This window comes from Microtus oregoni, unplaced genomic scaffold, assembly GCF_018167655.1.
Source record: "Microtus oregoni isolate MIOR12 unplaced genomic scaffold, Mior012 000044F_ref0000062, whole genome shotgun sequence".
Classification (NCBI taxonomy): domain Eukaryota; kingdom Metazoa; phylum Chordata; class Mammalia; order Rodentia; family Cricetidae; genus Microtus; species Microtus oregoni.
In genome coordinates, this window is record NW_024543218.1 from 13,765,499 (window position 1) to 13,786,512 (window position 21,014).

General features: G+C 40.7%; 1 protein-coding gene across 2 annotated transcripts in view; it reads left to right on the forward strand.

Moving 5' to 3' along the window:
* Nucleotides 1-15,810, forward strand: part of LOC121434778 (semaphorin-3E) — a 229,342-nt gene extending 213,532 nt beyond the window's left edge. For both annotated transcript variants that reach the window (XM_041633750.1, XM_041633751.1), the window contains one exon: nucleotides 11,616-15,810. In XM_041633750.1, coding sequence (XP_041489684.1) covers nucleotides 11,616-12,071 — 456 coding nt within the window. In that variant the 3' untranslated portion in view covers nucleotides 12,072-15,810. The remainder of the gene's footprint in view (nucleotides 1-11,615) is intronic.
* Nucleotides 15,811-21,014: the final 5,204 nt, after the last annotated feature.

Here is a 21,014-nt window from a genome sequence, read left to right on the forward strand (position 1 = left end):
TTACTGCAGATTAAAACTGTCACTGAAGTCAAAATTACCAGTTCCTCCTAAATATTTTTTAGGCTTTTGCAAAACTAATAATGTAACATGTCTAGTCTGTAGTCACATAGTATACTTGAAATGATGATGAAATTTATTAATCCTAAATCCATGAATATTCATAGAAAGAAAAGTTATACAGGTTCAAGCCAGATGGACTCCCAACACTGAAAATAGGAAGTGGACACAGACTCACCCCTAAGCAAGAAGCTGTTTGTGATTGATAACTGTTGGCAAAGGGAAAATCAGTTTTCTCCAATGGAGTGTCTCTTGGTATATCAACCTAGGCAGGCTGGCCAATTCAAAGCCAAATCTTTGTTGGCTTTTGTTTTATTTTGGTTTGGTTTTTTGAAGCAAGATTTCTTTGTGTAACCCTGGATGTTCTCAAACTCCCTCTGTAGACCAGTCTGGCCTAGAACTCACAGATCCACCTGCCTCTGCCTCCCGAGTGCTGGCATTAAAGGTGCGCACCACTACACCCAATTTTGTTTTGGTGTTTTCTTTTGTTTAATTTTTTTTAAAAATGTGTTATTTCTTTTATATATAATATGTATGATATATATATATGTATGTATACAAATATATATAGAGAGAGGGGGGAACGGAGAGAAAGAGAAAGAGAAAAGAGGAATAAAGTTAGGTGGGTAGGGAGTTGAGGAAGACCTGGGTGATGGGAAAAATATGACCAAAATATATTGTATAATTAAAAAAAACCCTAAAAACAGAAAGAAAGAAAGAAAGAAAGAAAGAAAGAAAGAAAAGAAGGAAGGAAGAGCCTTACCATGCTAAGGTTTAGGAATAAAAGGGAAGGTTATCTGGAAAGCAGAATTTGCCCAGTGTAACAAGACATACAGAGGCAAAGGCAATGCAACATACCACACTTAATTAAGTTGTTTATTTATTGCCAGTGCAATCAATTAATAATTAAATCCACTCCACAAATGTGAGATGAATCGGCTTTCTAAATTCCACTGTAGCACTTGGCAGGAGGGGACCTGGGAATACTCCACAGTTGCTGCAGTCAGAATGCTTCTGAAGACAGAAGTAATTCTTTCGTCGGTCGGGTTCTTCCCTCACTGAGTTCTGCTTCTCGTTTGGAGCTCACTGGAATCTGCCTCCTTTGAAGTCATGCCGATGTAGAGCATCCATCAGTGTTCAGCTCTGAGCTTCTTCCCAACCTTGCTGCTTCTGCCTACCTTCTTGCCAGCTGCACCCCAATTTCCCTGACTGATATAGCTACAACATTTGGAATTTTGAATTTACTCTCTGAATGAAAATCACAGCTCTGTCAGACAGTTAAATGTTTACAATAGACATGGCAATGTATTCGTCTAGTTATTGACAAGCTAAAACAAAGTGCTGACGTCATCAGAGGCCAGATGTATATATTCTACACCGAAAGCAGAATGACTCAGAAAGCCCTGACTTTCATTTAGGGATCATTTTGCATTCATTATCATTTCTACACCTCATTTACTTTGCGATGTATTGTCTTATTGCAACATGTAGACCATAATGAAGGATGTTTGATTTTACTGAGCAAATTCTTAGTTTCATGGGGGATGCTGTGCACAGTGTTCTAGGCTACAACAGTCAAAAACGTATCCCTCACTTCACAAACTGGGTCAGGCCACAAGGTATAATCCTTCCCTACAACTGAACTGAAATCTTTGATTCTGGGAACTCTGCCTTTTTCAAGTGTGTGTGTGTGTGTGTGTGTGTGTGTGTGTGTGTGTGCGTGCGTGTACACTGCACTGAGTCGTGTGGTGTTATCTGCAAATAGAGTATCTGATCATATTATTCTCCTGGATCACCATGCAGCATCTAAAATCTCATTTGTCTGCCTTCTAAACTCTGGGCACCAGCAGTTCTCTCAACTCTCCATCTTAGCGTTTCCTGTTTCCCTAAATACACCATGTGGAAACAATCTCTACACATTTTATTAGGTCTGCAAATATTTATTAAAATATGCTATTCTTTGTACTTCATGGAACATTTTCCATAGCCTGTTTTTTAATAGTTGCTATAAGCATATTTAATATTCAGGGAATAAAGTAAATATGCTGGTTGCTAGATACAACATTGTCATATGCGAAGGACAAGAGACCTAGAGTCTTTTGATAGAAGTCGATCCTTATTGTAAACCTTATTGTAGGACTGTGCTAGGTGCCTTTCTCTTTGTTGCTAGATTGCTCTGCTGAGTGGGGGCATGATTAGTCTCTTCTTACATGCAGAAAGTTAAGTCGAGAGGGTTATAGCTCATAAACAGCCAGTGACATACCCGGTGTTTAAACTCAAGAATATCTGATCCGTTGTTAGTTTATAGTCATCCGTTGTCTCAGTATAAAGGACTGTATAGTCTATTACAACCCTTCTAAAAACATACTTTATAATCAAAGTAATTGAAACTCAGAATGTGTAATAACTCACACCTAATAAAATAAACTCAGGACCAGGCCTCGTTCTACTAAATGTTCTGCAAAATGACAGAATCTTCTGAAATCAGAATATAAATACGCTTTCACATGCTTAAAGGTGAAGAGCAAGGGGAACGTGGCTCATAGCAGGAGTTTAGACACTTGACATCTGCCAGTGTAAGCCTTACAAACACTTAAGCAGGCAGCTTCAGCTTCGGTGACAGAGCCATTATTCTTCATGCTCAAGTATCTTAGACCCTTGCCATAATTTGAACTTGCCCCAGTCTAAGCTCTGGTACCAGGAGTCATTGTTATATGGTATCTGCAGCAATGGGTTTTCATTCTTCGTGTGACTTCCAAGCTTTGACTCCGTGACCTTCCGGAAAAGGATAGCCCCTGCGTTACCATAAAATGGCTGTATTTTCTGGGTCTGTGTGCTTTGCACTATCCTAAGCATCTATTTCTGTTGATACTTTTAGCCCCTGCAGCAGTCTAGTGATGAATCCTTGTAGGTGAAGAAGCAGAAGCATGGAGAGAGGGAGTTACTTCTCTAAGAGCACATGGGCTGTAAAGTTAACTGCTTTAAGTACAGCCTGGTACCAACCAGTTCGGGAGGGAACAGAGCAGCAAGACAGAGATGCCTCCCTTTGCAAAGCTTATCTTAATTAACAATTAAGAACTAATGGGAGCTCCAGCTATGAACAAAGGAAAATCATTCATTATAGAGAAAATTAGATGACAGCGAAAGAAATAGAAAACAAGTGGTGATTATCATCCATTCGGTGTTTGCCGTACGCCCTGTGCTGTTCTGAGGCGTTTATACACCATAACCAGCATAAAACTTCCAACGCTTGTCTGAGAAAGCCAGTATCACTATATACATTATACAAATAATATTAAGTTGCCGGTACTTTTAGAGTAGAATAACTTAGATAATTAGAGACAGAAAGGTCAGACTGGAGCATGGAGAAGAAATTGGCTGGGATATGGTAATCGGAAACATACTTTGCAAAATGCAGGAAGCACACGTTCAATTTCTAGCAAGAAGAGTAGAGTGGGATGGCTGCGGAAGAAGCCGTCAAGGGTTCTAGTTAGGGACACAAGCGTCTGGGATGAAGGAGAAGCAGACAAAGCAGCGGACTGTACCAAAAGCTAAGCTAAGAGAAGAGGAGGAGCCGGGAGACAAGGGTAACTGCGAGTTTTGGGTTGTTTCTGTTGAAATGTGGGGCTTGGCTCTATTGATAGGTGAAAGGAAATAGCAGGGGAGGGGGTGCAGCTACCCGGCTAAGCAAGATGAAGAACATGTGTGATCCCAGAGCAAAGAGACAGGCTAGGTTCTAAAATAGGCAACGAGCGGACTGGCAAGATGGCTCTGCTAGGCTAGGCTCCCAACCAATACAACAATGCCTCTTCCTCTCATTGGGGGACAAGCAAGAGTTGATGTAAGTGGATAGTAGGAGTTCATCCACGGATGAAGGCTAGCCGCTTTAATGGTCTGCTGTCATTGATTAATTTTGGTGAGCACAACTGTTTTGGTGTACCATTTTCATCTAAAACAATAGAATAAACTTTACATGAAGAGGGTGCAAATTATTTTCTTCTGGTTAGAAAAACAAAACAAAACACTTACAGAAGAAAATCCAAATCACAACTATTCCCTAGTTTATTGATTTCTCAATCTTACAGTTTTACATACTTGAAAGTTTAAGGCCCCCAAATAACTGACAAATTTCAGTACTACCCTCATTATGGGTATTTAGCTGTACAATTGAAATGTTTTCTTTCTCTGAAATGTAGAAGCATTATATTTTAAAATTCAGTAAATGGGGAATATCTTAACATGCCTTATTTGCTAAGATTTATATGCTTATTAATTCAGGAATACTGACAGAAGAGAACATAATTCATAAGGAACAAAGTACTGACTGCATAGCTCTTTATAGAACAATGTTCTGCTCCTAGATTTGATGACTTGGTAAAAAATGCTCATACACTGAAACCTTACCCAACAAGTATCATTGTGAAAGGTACCCCTGTGTTTTGAAGAAGATGATGTATCAGAAAAAAAAAGTCTCCTCACTGTTTGGTGTGCACTAAAATGTCACCATAATAAATTCCCACTAGAACTAAGCAATAGTGTGAACAATCTGTTTATAGTGGAATCTTCTAGATTTCGGACTTTACTCATGCAATGTCCTAATGATACTGTAAGGAAATTGGCTTTCAGCAGTGAGTTGAACTGTCATAAGTTTCTCGGTGAGGGGAGGTTTGGGAGCCCCCTGAAGATGTACTACGTAAACCTGTCCTTCTCCTTCCGTGCGGGATACAGCAGAAAAGCACGCACTTGGACCATAAGAGCAATACAAGTTTGTACAGTCTCTGTTTTGGTGACCATAGAGGAAACATTTCCCCTCTCTTCTTATTGATCTTACCATTGTGAATTTTCAGTTTAAATTGAACCATATGTTAGTATGGTTTAAAAATAGTCTGCCTGATGGTGGTGGTGCACACCTTTTATCCCAGCACTTGGGAGGCAGAGGCAGGTGGATCTCTGTGAGTTTGAGGCCAGCCTGGTCTACAAGAACTAGTTCCAGGACAAGCTTCAAAGCTACAGCAAAACCTTGTCTTGAAAACAACAACAAAATAGTCTGACTTCCATCTAGCTTATTGTAAGCATTATGTCAACTTTAAATAATACACAAATGTGTCCATTTGTGATGGAAATTTCAAGAGAAAGCCTAAAATGACATCATTCCCAAATCTTGGATTATACCTTATTCCCAATATTGTTTTAATTCCATCCCAAAGTTACCATTTTTAAATATCATTTTTAACTGCTTTTAGCCCACCACTGAGCTGTGTAAGGTCATCAAAGTCACTCCGATCCCACTGAGCAGTGCAGTAGTCAGGTTTGCCGAGCAGTCAGCTGCTCTTTCTGCCTATGTTTAAATTTCATTGCTTCTGTATTGACTATGCAGTAAGACCTGCAAAGATGGCCGCTCCTGTAAACACAGGAACACAAGTTCCACCGTTGATACTGAAGTTATGCCGTATAAAGTAAAATCAGTTACAAAGTACGACTCCGTGTTTTGTCTACCATCCTGTTTGCTACTCATTCTTCCAACCTTCAAAACAAAGGGGGGGAAAGGTGAGGGACCACTGATGCCGGAAGTCCATGCTTGTGCCTTTACACACATGCACAGACTGCGTGGGGTTTGCTTCCACACCAGTGTCCTTGCTTTTTCTTGTTTATACAACACAATGAGCACACACTATTGCCTCCTTTGAAACATCTACTTAGGAATTTGGATGTTTCCTTTTTAACATATTAAAATGTTCATCATTTTAAAAACTAGTGATGTTTGCAGTCAGCAAACATTCAGAACTTCAGTTTCAATGGAAAAGAAAAGTTGCTGTACAATGGAGAATGGATTCTGTTAAGAGTCTTTTCTCTCCTTCTACCTTGGGTCACAGCAATCAAACTAAGGCCACCAATCTTGCCATGTTATTCTCTGAGTCATTTTGCCCATCCTGGTTGTTTTAAATATGTTGGTCAATCAAATTTGTATTCTTAATCCTGATAACTTTCAATGTCTTCTTATGTTAGGCGATAACTTTCCTTTTTCACGTTTGTTCCCTGTGTGGTGCTAAACTTCCACAGGAGAGACAAGCAGTTCCCTCTCTAGTTAGCAACCATCTCTGTCATGTGCTGCGTCATATTAGAACATGATTAAATAAAAGAAAAATTTACTTTTATCTTTTCAGATGAATCTTTCCAGTAAAAAAGCATGGAGCCGTGTAGCTAGTACACCTGAGAGCCAGTGCTCCCTTCTGACCAGCTCCCAGATGTACCCTGCTCTTGGTTCAATTACTTTTTTTATTTGCTATTACGGCACATCCTGAATCAATCTTTAGAGTGAAGAACAGTAAAACCATTTTCAGTGAGAATTCTGTGTTTATACAGACTGCCCAGGAGAGCATCTTAGAGAAGGATTTCTTATGTACCCTCTTCTTGACCACAGAAATCTGGACTGCAGACGTAGAAAAGGCACAGTTGTGTGAAAAAAAAAAAATCTGTAGTCAAGATTTGATTCTGGAGGTATCCAGCTTAACTAAGGTGGAAGGATTAAAGCATGGGAGGAATTCAAATATAACTTTTTGAGTCATTTTTATTTTTGGCTGTCCATCACCCATAGAAGGCACATTTAATTTTTGAGGCCACCTAACAATGGGTACAGGGACTTAGAATGACCTTTATTCCTGAGGAAAAAGTGTGAGTTCACTGTAACCAGTAACGGTAAACAGAAGTATGAGAATAGAAGTGTTTCTGTTATGCAGGTAACTGATGTAGAACAATCCCCATGGTAACGGTCATGTTTCTATGACATGCTTCTGGACTTCACATGCCTATACTGCTGTGTTTCTCAAATTTGATTTTCTGATTATGAATGAAATACTACTTTATACTATAAAACATCAAAAATTAAACAAAAACACACCCCTAGTTCCACTGAACATAGTTTAAATTTCACTTTATTTATTTTTCATAAATATTTCATATTCATATGAGTAATTCATATCATAACTGAAGAGATGCTAGACAATTTTGTATCTCCTCATGTCATTTGCTTTCAGGGCAGACAATGGGAAGAGAGCAGATGATGCTCACTGGAAGTGTTTGTGTGTGCATGGTCTGAATGAATGAATGAATGAATGAATAGATGAATGGATGGACGGACGGATGGATGGATAGATGAATGGATGGACGGACGGATGGACGGACGGACGGACGGACGGACGGATGGATGGATGGATGCGATGGCCTAGACTTTTCCTACCTGTCTTCCTGACTCACTGACTTCTATCAGAATCATGCTGTCTTCCTTACCATTCAAATCACCGTTAGGTCAGTCTAGAACATGTGAATTCTGGGTCCATTCTCATGGACCTGCAGCAGTTTGCTCTCAAGAGAAAATGGAGATGCTTTCCTTACACTGTAGTCCACGCCCCTTCCTTATAACGTAATGATTCATGAAAAACAAGAGGACCCTTTTCCCCTGATGGCCTTGTAAGTTGATTAAAGACGAGAAAGTTGCATTGGGAAAAAAAAAAAAGATTTAAGGAACACTTTAAGCATCGTGTGTGCTGCAGGCACCAGTAATGTTGACTTGCAAAAGACCAGAAAGATCCTTATGACTGTAAGGGAGGCATTACAAAGGAAACTTAAACTTACAAAAAATGCAAGTGCATTGGCATACACTAGGGAAGGATATGCTAAAGAAAAGAAGGAATAAGACTGGAATAAAGGGCAGAAGAGGACTGAAAAAGCCTCACCCCTAAGGAATCACCATGCTCAGAACGTGAGATGACTCAGTGGGGAAAGGTGCTTGTGGCCAAGGATCAGTGTACTCGTGGGACCCACGCAGTGGAAGGAGAGAATGCGCTCCTGCAAGCTGTCCTGACTTTCACATGCATACCATGGCACATGAGCCACATGCACTGCGTGTGTATATTGCGTGAGTGTATGTGCATGCATGTGTGTGTATGCACATGCATGCAACTTTTGCCTCTTGCACTGTATGCCATAGAGTAGTTTAATATCCCAACACTTAATTCAAATGAGTCTGCTATTTTTCTGAGTCCCACAGCATGGTGGTGCCGTTTGGGCTCACTGGGATGTATCATCGGTCTACTGGGTCCATCTTTGCTTTTCTTAGCATCTGTGAAAACATTAAGTTTTGAAAATGGTTCAGATTGTATATGGTAAATACAAATACTAAAGCTGTATTTCATCTTCTATGATAGAAAATACAGCTTATGAGTTAGTGTTGGCTATTGGAAAAGCAAACGTAGTAACTTAAAATATACTTCCAGAAAATTGGCTGACCTCCAGAAATGCCCCAGTTCCCCTCACTCTTCTGTGAGAAACTGTTTCATGCTAGTCACCTGAGCAACTCATGTCTACTTGAACAAGGAATAGATATCTAAGTAAATTCCCAGTTCAGGGTTAAGGAAAAACTCTAAAGAAGGAACTATCAGTATGAATGAAAAGGGAAAAACACTGCAGGAAATTTCTACAGTGTATGTACAAGTAACATTGCGTGTGTTCAAGTGTAGAGAGGAGATGAAGAACTAACATGGTGGTAAGAAAGCAGAGATGCTGTGTTACAGGTCAAGGTGGAGGCCTGTGGCATGCAGAGATGTGTGTTACAGGTCATGGTGGAGACCTGCGGTGTGCAGAGATGTGTGTTTCAAGTCAAGGTGGAGGCCTGCAGTATGCAGATATGTGTGTTTCAAGTCAAGGTGGAGGCCTGCAGTATGCAGATATGTGTGTTTCAAGTCAAGGTGGAGGCCTGCAGTTTGCAGATATGTGTGTTTCAGGTCAAGGAGGAGGCCTGCAGTTTGCAGATATGTGTGTTTCAGGTCAAGGTGGAGGCCTGCGGTGTACAATTCCATCAATCAATCTGGATAAGATGTTTCCAGACAGACAAAATCCTCCTAGTCAGTGAAGAGAGCAGGAGTCCCAAACACTGCCAAGGAGAACCCGATAGAAGGAGTGGAGAAAAAGGAGACTTGGGGAAGTCTGCTGTGAGACAACATGAGAGAGATGTGTGGGTTCTAACACTGTAGCAAAATCAAGAACAAAGCATGTTTTTCCTGGTTACCAGGAAGAAATACTGATAAGGGTTTGTGATGAGTTGTCTATGGGGATGGATGGATAGATAGATAGATAGATAGATAGATAGATAGATAGACAGATACATAGATGTTAGATATGTAGTAGACAAGTATAAGTATTCATCAATAGAGGGTAGGAGTCCTGGAGTGATTATGAAATTATCAGAGCTGGGAAAGACAGCAAATGGAGGGGGCTGCTTGGGTAGAAAATTAATGAATCAAAGTTGTTAAAGAATAATATATATCTTAGTATTATTTAAATTAACATAAAGACAATGGAATGTCTATGTATAATGTGTACCCTGTTCAGGAATCTGGTAGATACAAAGAAAGAGAAAGGTCACAAGTACATGGAAATATTCATTTGAAAGGATGAGGAAATCTGACAAAGACAGAAGCAAACTAAAGATAATCGGGGCAGGATAATAGCACATGACACACACACACACACACACACACACACACACACACACACACACACCACAGAACTGCTTGAGGAGAAAGGCCCATAGGCAACAATGCAGCCTTTTAAAAACGATAAAGGCTGCCTTTGCATTGGTATCACCAAGGGGTCCTGCAATCACAGGCTGAAACAGATGTGCACTTCAGGCAAGGTTCACGGTTGAATCCGAGGCTGTATCCAAGTCTAGCATGGCAGTAGTGACAATACACAATGTGGCTCAGGCCCTTTAGAGGTCATTGACTCTTTGTTAGATGTTCGGTGTTTGTTTCCTGCAGGTTTTAAAACATGTTCTCGATATTACCCTCCTGTCTCAATTACATATTTATGTATGTCAGTAGGTGGGGCAGTGCTAAAAGTGTTCTCATCACTAACTGTTACTACAGCAGTCTGTTCATAGGCAGAGAAGATGCTTTGGGCTCACTGTCTTCCCATGCCACCTAGGAGTCCTTGAGTTAATGGCAGCTACACCCTCCCCCTCACCCCCCACCCCACCCAGAGCCCAGTCCTGTCTAAGGAAGGGAATCAGGGACGAAGACTATGTGGAACATTTTTGTTTCAAGTGTTTGTCTCTGAAGTGTCTAACTTGCTCTACATGGTTTGAAAGGATTCCCAATGGGAAGCCTGATGGCTTAAAATGTCCATGAGTGTGTAGGGTGTGATTTCTGATGAGAGCAACAACATATGGCCCAGATTCCTCTCTGGAGTTATTACATATATCTTCCGCCATGGCGCTCTGGTCAAGGCAGGCAAGAGCCTCAGCCAGTATCCCTGTGAGGACCTTTTCCTGAGGTACAAATGATCGTGAGTATTGTGATTGTAACCTCCAAGCCCCCTTTGAATCGGCAAAGGTGAAAACAGGCTTTAATTTGGCAGAACCACAGGGAAGTATTCCAGTATGGTCTGACTTGTTCATCTCATATGAACATCTCATACGGACTCTGAATAAGGAATGAGGTTTATGGAATCATCATAAAACCTCAGCCATCACAAAGACATATGTTTGCCTTATCCAGGAGCATCAATACGTGGAAGGCAGAGCTAACTGCGGACAGCAATGTTCAGAGTACAGACCATGGGACTCCATACAATCGTCACAGTTGTCTTTCAAGTCACTAGATTGTCCCACTTTTCCAAAGAAAACTAAGGCAGAAAATCAACATAAAGGCCTTTAGTCACTGACTTAGTAGCCATGCCAATAGTTGAAGCTAGTTCACCTAATATCAAACCAAACGTTCATTAAGTACAGGCTTTGATAACCGAGTATCAGTAACCCATTGAAAGCCTTCTTCTCTGAATTATATATGTATCTATTTATAGAAATAATACGCATAATTAAATGTGTTCAAAGCATAAAAAAGTTATTTGGTCACTACGCAAATCTTAAACCCTACCCTAAACTATAGACTCCTTTACAGTGGAATTTGGAGTTCATTTGTTTGCTTTTAATAGTTGTTAATAAACGGTCTTGTAGGAATGCCATGTTGTTCCCTGGGCTGTTTGCGTGGGTGGTTTAGAAGAGACGGTGAAAAAAATCCCAGCATTTAGGCAGAGAGCCCTGCTGAACGTTCAGTCACGTGGGTGGGAGCACGGGACCCCACAGAGGGACCTGGGAGGTGCCACTGGCTGTGTTCGTTAGACATGTTTTAAAAAAAAAAACAAAAAAAGGCCAATTTTCACTCCGTTTTATGGCCGACTGCTACGCCGGCATGGATTGTTTTTCTCCTGTTTAATTAGATTCATTAGGGCAAAAAGCTCTCTCATGCGCAAGCCCTTGACTCCACTGTCTTGGTGGGAAGTGACCTCAAAGTCATTGATGAACACATCTTCTAGTGTAAATAAGCACAGGCCACATACAGAGGACTCATTTAATTACGAGCACGCTTGTAGACCGTCGTAATGCATGGTGTGAACTTGATAGGGAAAAAATATAAGGGGAAGGGGCGGAGGTTGAGAACGCCGCAACACTCCGTCGCCTGTTGTTAATCTTCTTATTTACTCGCTTGTTTTTGGTTTTCCAGGTGAAGACAGACGACAGAGTGGTGAAGATGGACCTGGGTTTACTCTTCCTCAGAGTGCGCAAATCCGACACTGGGACCTATTTTTGCCAGACAGTAGAGCATGGTTTTGTCCACACTGTGCGTAAAATCACGCTGGAGGTAGTGGAAGAGCAGAAGGTGGAGGGGATGTTTCACAAGGACCACGAGGAGGAGAGACATCATCCCAAGATGCCCTGCCCGCCTTTGAGCGGCGTGCCTCAGGGCACAAAACCCTGGTACAAGGAGTTCTTGCAGCTGATCGGCTACAGCAACTTCCAGAGAGTGGAAGAATACTGCGAAAAGGTGTGGTGTACAGATAAGAAGAGGAAAAAGCTTAAAATGTCTCCCTCCAAGTGGAAGTACGCCAACCCCCAGGAAAAGAGGCTCCGCTCCAAACCGGAGCACTACCGCCTGCCCAGGCACACGCTGGACTCCTGAGGGCACCCTCCGCCAGCTGCCGAGGGACCGAGCATGGGAAACCTTTAAAGGGAAGAGAAGAGCGACCGCATGCAAGCCTTTCCAGGACTTCCCAGAGCTTCCTGTAGTACCGAGAGGCGGGAACGCTGTATTAAGTTATTCTGCATACTCATCTTACTGTACAAACCGCTCACAGTGCTAGGACTCAAAACGAGTGTTTTGCTTAAAAAGCTTCACTTTGTATTTATCAACATCATGACCGTGGCTGTAATTTTGAGTTTGAGCTGCTTTTCAGGGAAATTATTTCACCATTGGAATATTTAATATAATTATAATATTAAAGAAAAAGTTATAGATTTTCATAATTAAGACAAATGTAAAACTAAACCAGCTTTAATCTTTCTGGGGTTTTCCTTGCCACCATAAGGTAAAATACACAGAATATCAGATACTTTAGGATTTTCCTGTGAACTTTTTTGCTCTGTTCTGATTTATTTTTTTAAGCCGTGAGTTTTAAGTAGTTGTGTTGTGATTGCTATAAACCAACCGTAAAAGCAACCTGTGACCCGCCGTTCTGTGGCTTGTTCTTTCTATGAGACATTCACTAAATTGTATTAAATATTTCTGTTTTATAAACATGACATATCCTTTAAATTTCACTCCAGTTTGGAAAGAAGGAAGATAAACTCTCAGAAAAATATTTTCAAATGTCAAAACATGGCAGTCGAGGCTAATCAAAAGGTTTGTGCTACCCTCTTGTGGTAGAAGCAGGCATGGTCGCTTCTAGAGCTGTTTTGGTCATTACCCGGCAGAGATTTGAAAGATTTTATGAGCAGATACATCTAGCTCATTTTCAGAAAACGCAACTAAAAAGATAAAACCATAATACTTATATCATGGTTCAACATGGAAATAATATGCTTGTTGATAATTCATGACTTCACAATACAGTGAAGATATTAGCAGCATTTGAGCTTTTAAAACATAAAAGGCAAGCTTTTTGTCAACCGTTCCCCGAGATCCGCAATACTTTGGAAGTGTGCTTTCCTGAAAAGGAATTATCATAGCATTTTCCTCTCATTTTCTATAAACAAAAATTGCTTCTTAGATTAGTTTGACTACTGAGACCTTTAGAGAATTGTAATCCGTCTTATATTACAAAAACTGATATTTTCCAGACTGTTTATATCTTGAAATCATTTCTAATTGTGTTTTAAAGATTTATCAGCTACCTTTCTAAAATGAGCTTTATGAGACTTTTGTCTTGAATAAGAGTAAAGCAAGCACAGAGTTCATAAAATCAGTAAAGAACAGCCATTCAGACCTTGCATTGAAGTATTTCTGTTTGCTATCTCCGTGTGCCAGGCAACTGAGAAGATACGGTGCTGTCAACGTCTCACGGCTTTCTCTGTCACTCGAAGATGAGTATGACTCACAAATTACTTACAAAATACTCCACGGAGGTTCTTCAAGGCTGGAATCTATAAAACATATAAATAGAAAGTTTACGTCTTCTGAAAACTCCACATGTTATTGGCCCCAGAATCCACTGGGGGTCATTGTTGTCCACCAAAAGTAATTGAAAAAAAAAACATGCATTTGAATCATTAAAAAAAAAAAACTATAGTTTAGGAACACAAGGAGGCAACAGGGAGAGGGGAAATTAAAACCATAAACACATCTCATGGTTCCTAAGGAACATATATGTCTGGAATATTCCAAGTGAATAGACAAATCCTTGTGAGACACTTTGAAATAATTCTTTCTCTGAGCAAATTAAAGATAAGGAAAAGAGTTTCTCTTAGATCCATGTTAAATAATAAAGCAAAGCAGCTATGCATAAGTCTATTTAAATCTTAATGCACTGGTAGGTAATGCAGAAAATTATGACTCTGTGAGCTAAGAATTCAAACCCTTTTTTTTTACAATTTAATTATTATTAAATTCGCATGAAGAGTATGTGACTAAACTAAGACATTAATCAGAAACTAAAATTAAATAAAATGGCGGAGTTTATTCTGGGAAAAAAGTTCAATTCAAAGATAGTTTTAAAATATACTGATTTAAATGAAATTTGATAAAATGTTGAGGACTCGAGTCCAAAGTTAAGAACACTAAATTATATATAAATATATTTATATGTACTATATTCATGTATTACATATGCTTCTACGTACCTGTTTATAGTAGCAGCTTAAGACAACTAGTAACAGAGAGAGAGAGAGAGAGAGAGAGAGAGAGCGCAGTTCCCAAGGATGCAGCAGATGTACCACTCTATCTTTCTCTCTCCTGACCACCCTTGCTCATAGACTCACAGGTAGTATTAAGATAAATCACTAACCCCTCCCAAAGTTCAAACCAACAGAATACAATTCTGCTGAGTGTGTTTGAAAGTCTAAAGCCTGGCATAAGCATCACTACTAGCCTTTTGTTGGCCCAGAGGATAGAATTCAAAAAGACTTTGCTTAAGAAAGAATTCTATCAAAAGAAGCAATGACCTACCTCCCTTGAACTCAGGCAGGGTATCTAGAGGACTCCGCAAAAGGTGGTAAGAGCTCCCCTGGAGTCTCCCAGACATTACCTTGACAAAGACGTCCTCAAAACACACACAGCTGACCTAGGATTCTAACCTCCCATCCCTGTTCCAGAGGGGCCCTTTGTATGGTCAGTCTCCTGCTTCCCCAGAGCCCAGGGTACCGTAAAGTGAGTTGCCCGCTCCCTCAGCATAATGCTAGCTACTCAGCTGCAGATCCAGACACATCAAGAAGCCCACACTAAAAAGAGAAGTCATGACTTTAGGAGCCGTTTCCATGTCTAATGTTCTGCAGGGCTATCTTTCCCCCTTTGCATTAAATACTGAATATTTCAGAAAATTGCAACTTTGAGACAAGAAAGAAAAATAGAAACAAATCCTAATAAATCCGGAGCATGGGACTAAAAGTCTACATTGGTTTTGTGAGTTTCAATGGACAGAAAAATATGGGATCTATACTACATATTACACTAAGTGTCTTCCTTTCCACAATTGGCGAAGTCATGTGGGACGCTTTTACTGAGTACTTAGCAGTTGCCGTGGATTATAGGGTTTTGTAAATCTGCGTGGTAATTATGAATATTTGTAAAATTTGTACCATATAACAAGTCACTTTGGATGTTAGTCTTAAGCGTGAGAGAAACAGCAGTTATTGGCCTTAGAAATGATATTTTTGACCTGTGAAGCATGTGGGGTACTTAGTGCTATACAGATACATTACATCCCATGTAGACATCACACATCTGTGATTTAAAAAAAAAAGGGGAGTCTCAGTTTCCTTTTATATGTACTCCTCATTTTTTTTAGGACAATAATTGCTGATTTAAATCAGATAGAAATGCTATATTCTCCACAAAGTCTCTTTTGCTTGTAGTAGCATTATGTAATCTGGGATTTTGTTACTATTGTCTTGGGGAGACAGCTCTACACATCGGCTTTCATTATGCATGAAATGGCTTAGTTCTGAGCTAGAACACCATCCTGGAGTGTTTTTGTTTTGGGATCTCTTGTCTCTTCGGCAGAGTCTACAAAGCATGTGCCATATTGTTTCTTTCCCCTCACGCTGAGCTCTGAGACTCATCGTCGCCTGGTGACAGGCTGCCAGGGACCAGTGACTGTGTGTTGCCCTGAATGTCACATAGATCCACCACCCTACACTTCACAAAGTCTGTACTATTGAGTGGAATTTCTATTTGGTTCAGCTTAGATGAAAAAAGAAATAAATATTCTCCAAAATATTAAGTGCTATCCAAGAAGTATTTTCTATCTTTCTTCCTCCCTCCCTTTCCCCGTCGATCTCCCATCCCCTTTCCTGTATTCCCTTCCTTCATTCTTCTCCTTCCTTACTTCCCACCCTCCCTTCCTTCCTTTCCCAGATGAACACATCTCTTATATCTAACCTGATGTGAGCTCCATTGCTGAATTGAAGGGCTTCCTTTAAGTTAGAGAAGAATTCAATGTTCCTTTGGAGAAATGGCCAATTTTTCCAAGGAGGAAAAATATCATTAATCCCCCTTTATAGCAAGTTTATTTACAGCATGCTAGGTTTCTGTGATGTTCGCGTGAAACCCAGTCTCATGTACACCTTCACAGTCAAGGTGTTTCATTATTATCCATTCTTCAACCTCCTACAGCATTCTATTACTAGGCTGGTCCTTGGTGACGGGGTTCTAGGAGTCTTCACGCCGAGCAGAGACCCGCAACCCAGAGGGGGCAAATCTGTGTTGCGTCTTGAACCCTGCCAGCTTAGGTGTATGTTTAAGGCACATCCAAGACCCTGAAGGTCCTTGCAGCTATGAAACTCGCCAACCCTCACGTTCGGCTCTCCTAAACGAAGCACCCTCTCACAGGTGTGCCTGAAGTCTTGTCTCCAAGACAACTCTAGATCCTGCCAAGCTGACAATAAGAAAATGTTACCATCACACACCTGGTGGCTAAAACCGTCTTGAACCAAAAGAAAGACAAAAATAAAACACAAATTACTTAATTCAAAACATGCCACAAATCCAGAGGCTACGAAATTACATGACGTTGCCATCAAAACAGTCACATAGAACAAAAATTCATAATAGAGAGCCATAAAGTTTGGGTACACCACTCAGAGCACAAATTTTCAACAAAGGCATGAACAAAAGATAATCTTATAAATAAATGTGAATTTTTGGTTCCTACACACCAAAGCATGAAGGTAGACTCTTGCCATTTCCTGGGTGATGGAGACAGGGCCAGGGTTTATGTAGCCCAGTCTGGTTTTCTTCAAATGTTTGCTTTATCTTGGATTTCTTTTCTTTTTCTTGACATTCCTTAAGGGATTTATTGATTTCTTCTTTAAGGACCTTTAGCATCTTCATAAGGTAGGTTTTAAGGTTGTTTTCTTGTGTTTCAGCTGTGTTGGAATATTCAAGGCTTACTGTAGTGAGATAGCTGGGCTCTGTAGGTGACATATTTTCCTGGATGTTGTTTGTTTTCTTATACTTACGGTTAGGCATCTGGATTTGAAGTGATTATAGGGCTAGGTAACGATTTCCGGTTTTTTCTTTGTTGGATGGATTCTTCCTCCTTGGTTTCTGTTTTCTCCCTAGTCTTCTGTCTGGAGTGGACTGTGGCTGAGTAGAGGCTCTTCTCCCAAGTTGGGGGATGGACTGTGAAAGTCCTGATGGCCTCTGGTCCAGGAGAGATGTGGCCACCAGCTTGGAGACTGAAGTTCTGGCTATATGCACGGCCTTTGATCTGGCGAAGAGTCCTCAGGGGTTCATGATGCTTGTCTGGCTTCTTGGGGTGTAAGAGCTTCTGCCTGGTTTTCAGGGAGCTAGCCTGGTCTCTGGGTTTGGGTTGGTCTGGCTTCTTGGGGGTCAGTATATGGACCTAGTCTCTGTTGGACAGGAGGTTTCTGCCTGAGGTGTGGACTGGGATATGGAGACAAGGAGAAGAGAGATGGTTGGGGTTTTGTTGGTCAGGCACAGGTGAAGTGGAGAAGTGGTTTTATCTGGGGTTCAGAGAGCTATTCTGGACTCTGGTGGGGTAGAAGCTTTCCACTTAGTGGTGTGGATTGAATAAAGTGATCCCAGGCTGTCCTCAAAGTCTTCACACATCTCCCTTGAATTTCTGCTTCTCTTGCATCTCCCTCCCAAGTGCTAAGATTAAAAACAACACAACTTCACAGTATATTTTCTGAAAGACTCAAGAGTTGGTAAATTAAAGACAAAGCACAAACAATATTGAAAGCAATATTTTATATTGACGATCAACCTTTTCCCAGGTTATATGTATTTTCCAAGCCTGTTACACTTAATGTTATGAAATAGACTGAAATCCCGTTGAGGTAGTTATCTTGACCTACCTGATGAGGTACTGGATGACAAAATGCTGTTATTTATAGACTCCAGACTCCACAAGAGATGTTACACGTGAAAATTTTTTTCAAAAAGAGGGGCTCCCTGAGGTCTCTGATGTGTCACCCCCTTTCTGGGTTCTTTTACTTCAGAGCTCCCCTCTTTGCCCTTTTCTCGTGCTTTCTATAACCATGACTGCAGCCTTCATTTTAGAACACAAACTGGACACTGTCTCAGTGCCCCCTCAGCTCATGAATCACTTCTATGCTGTGGACATAAAGCTCAGACTTGCTTTCACCCTTTCTCCTGACTTAATGATGTTTAACTCAGGTTGGTCTTTATTCCCATCCACACCTGTCTACCATCTTTCCCACCCTAAGTTCTATTTCTTCTGTCTGCTCGGATATCTTTCCCAAAGACTTATCATAAACCTTCTTACCCACTTGCCTTTGTTAGGGTTTCTGTTATTGTGAAGAGACACTATGACCACACCATTCTTATAAAAAGAAAACATTTATTTGAGACTTAGTTCAGAGGTTTAGTCAATTATTATTTGGTCAGGAAAACACTGCAGCATGCAGACAGACAAGGTGCTGGAGAGGTAGCTGAGAGTTCTCCATCTGGATTGACAGGCAACAGGAAGAGAGAGTGACTTTGGGCCTGGCTTGAGCTTCTGAAACCTCAAAGCCCATTCCTTCTGACATACTTCCTCCAATAAGACAAGACCTAATCAAATAAGGCCACACCTTCAATAATGCCACTCCCTATGAGTCTATAGTGACAATCTTTACTCAATCTACCACACTACCTCTCACCGAGCTAGAGAGCAGAGGAGCATGACCCATCCCATGGTCAAGCTTTGCATGGGCCACAGATCTCTGTGTAAAAGTTTCTTAACAGGAACAACAATGTTTTGTTCTACCTTGCCCCTAAACTTAATGTGGCCATCAATCATGGACACAAAATCACTAATTACATCATGAATAAATTAGTCTATTAGGCCATAATTCTCATGAAGTGATTCATGAATATTCTGAAATTATAGTTAACTTTTATTCTGGAGTAAGGTCTACATGGCTCTTATTAATCATTAAAAGAATCATTGGCCCAAAGTTCAAGAGCAAGTCTATTATATAATCCATCCAATTATAGACTGTAACACAAAAACACAAGGATGTTAAATGACTTTGTAAAAGCGAAGACCCGGCACGAGCAGGAAATGCAGAGCATCAAATGGTGCACTCTCACGTAAAGGGTACATTGTCCCGTGCTGTCAAATTAGACAGCATAAATGAGTTTAAATGAAAGAACAAACCTTTTGAGGACAACAGCAATCAATTAAAAATTTGCATTTATTATAGCAATCTATAGACTGCTCAGTTCCTTTATCCATAAGTCAAAGCTAAAGACAGAAAGTTTGTTGTTTAGGCTGGACAAAGGGTGTGTGAAAACACAGAGGATGGATGGGCAAATGGTTATTTATTAGAGGGTGATCGCATCATTTTGACACAGTACATGGTATGTAGACAGTATTTATTTCCATGTGTGGCTGGACCTCAGAGGAAGGAAGTTCCAAGGCTGGTGGACGTAGCAGTGTCTTCAAAGGATCAGGTGATCTCTGCTGTGGAGCATGTACCAAAGAAAAAACTGTGCAGACATGGCTTTAAGCCAATAAAAGTCTCTATTAGCTGGCCGGCAACTACACTGGCTGTTAGGAATCCCAGTGTAGCACCAAACCTTTCTTGGGGTGAGTTTTTAAGCACAAAATTCATCTGGGTTTTTCATACTTTAGTTACCAAAAACAATTATCAAGAAGCAGAGCTGCAAAAGCCGAAAATTGGAGTAAGTAAATTTAGAGACTTTCCCAGAATTATGGACTTTGATGGATTAGGTCTTTGTTATCATTTTGGTCACTGGTGCTGTCTACATGTTGACTTTTACAGCAGGAATGATACTTCCATCATGGAGTCAGTTGTGCTAAGGTCAGGGGCCCTGTTACAATTCCACACTTTCCCTGTGCTGTTTTGGACACTAGTTTTTGTCCTCAGGAAACTGTTTTAAACATTTACTTTTATGCACACAAAAAAAGTGCAAAACCAGTATGCATTCTCATACTCCAGTCACACCGCATCCACTAGAAGCACTCCTCTCTAGGACTGAGTCAACACCCACATCCACAAACTGGAAACAACAAGGTCCAATCTACATGTAGGAGACAGATAGGAAAGGATGTCCTCTGCTGAGGTATCAAAAAGCAGGGTAAAAATGAAATTTTAAATTAAAATTAGGAACCGGGAGGTGGTGGCGCACACCTTTAATCTCAGCACTCGGGAGGCAGAGGCAGGCGGATCTCTGTGAGTTCGAGGCCAGCCTGGTCTAGAAGAGCTAGTTCCAGGACAGAAACCAAAAGCCACGGAGAAACCCTGTCTCGAAAAAAATCCAAAAAAAAAAAATAATATTAGGAACGCTGCACTGAAGTAGTTTTTCCTACCTCTTAAGGCTACTTCAGAATCTAAGTAATGCAAAATTATACTCATAACATGTGAGAAAATACAGGTTACTTGGTTGAGGACTGTAGGTTTGAAACTGCTATAAAAGTGTGTAAGAAAGTAATATTTGGGGCAGCTTTCTGAAAGTATTTTCATCACAATATGCTTTTTAAAGAATGGCAGCAGAAGCCAAAGTGCTGATGCTAAAGAGTGTTCTGAGTTTACATTTTACAAAGTGCAAGAAGATACATTTTCTCTTATCGTTGGTCCATGATAAACAGATGTCAGCATAGAGCCGTTACTAAAGCTGTCCTTGAATGTCCATTCCTGGTCACTTCACCGCTGTATGTGGAGAAAATGGCAGAGGTACAGACAAGCCATGAATCTAAAGCCCATGGAGAAAGTCCTGGGGGCCACTGGATAATCTATGATCACACCGAGATATGGTTAGGGAAAGCATTTAGCTTCCCTACTTCCAAGAGAGAAAGCATATTTCATTGTTGTATCTTGGAAGCCTGCTCTTTTCTGAAAGGAAATAGAGGGGTGTGGATTGGGTGAGGGAGGAGATGAGGGAGGGAGAAAACTGTGGTGGGGATGTATTGTGTGAGAG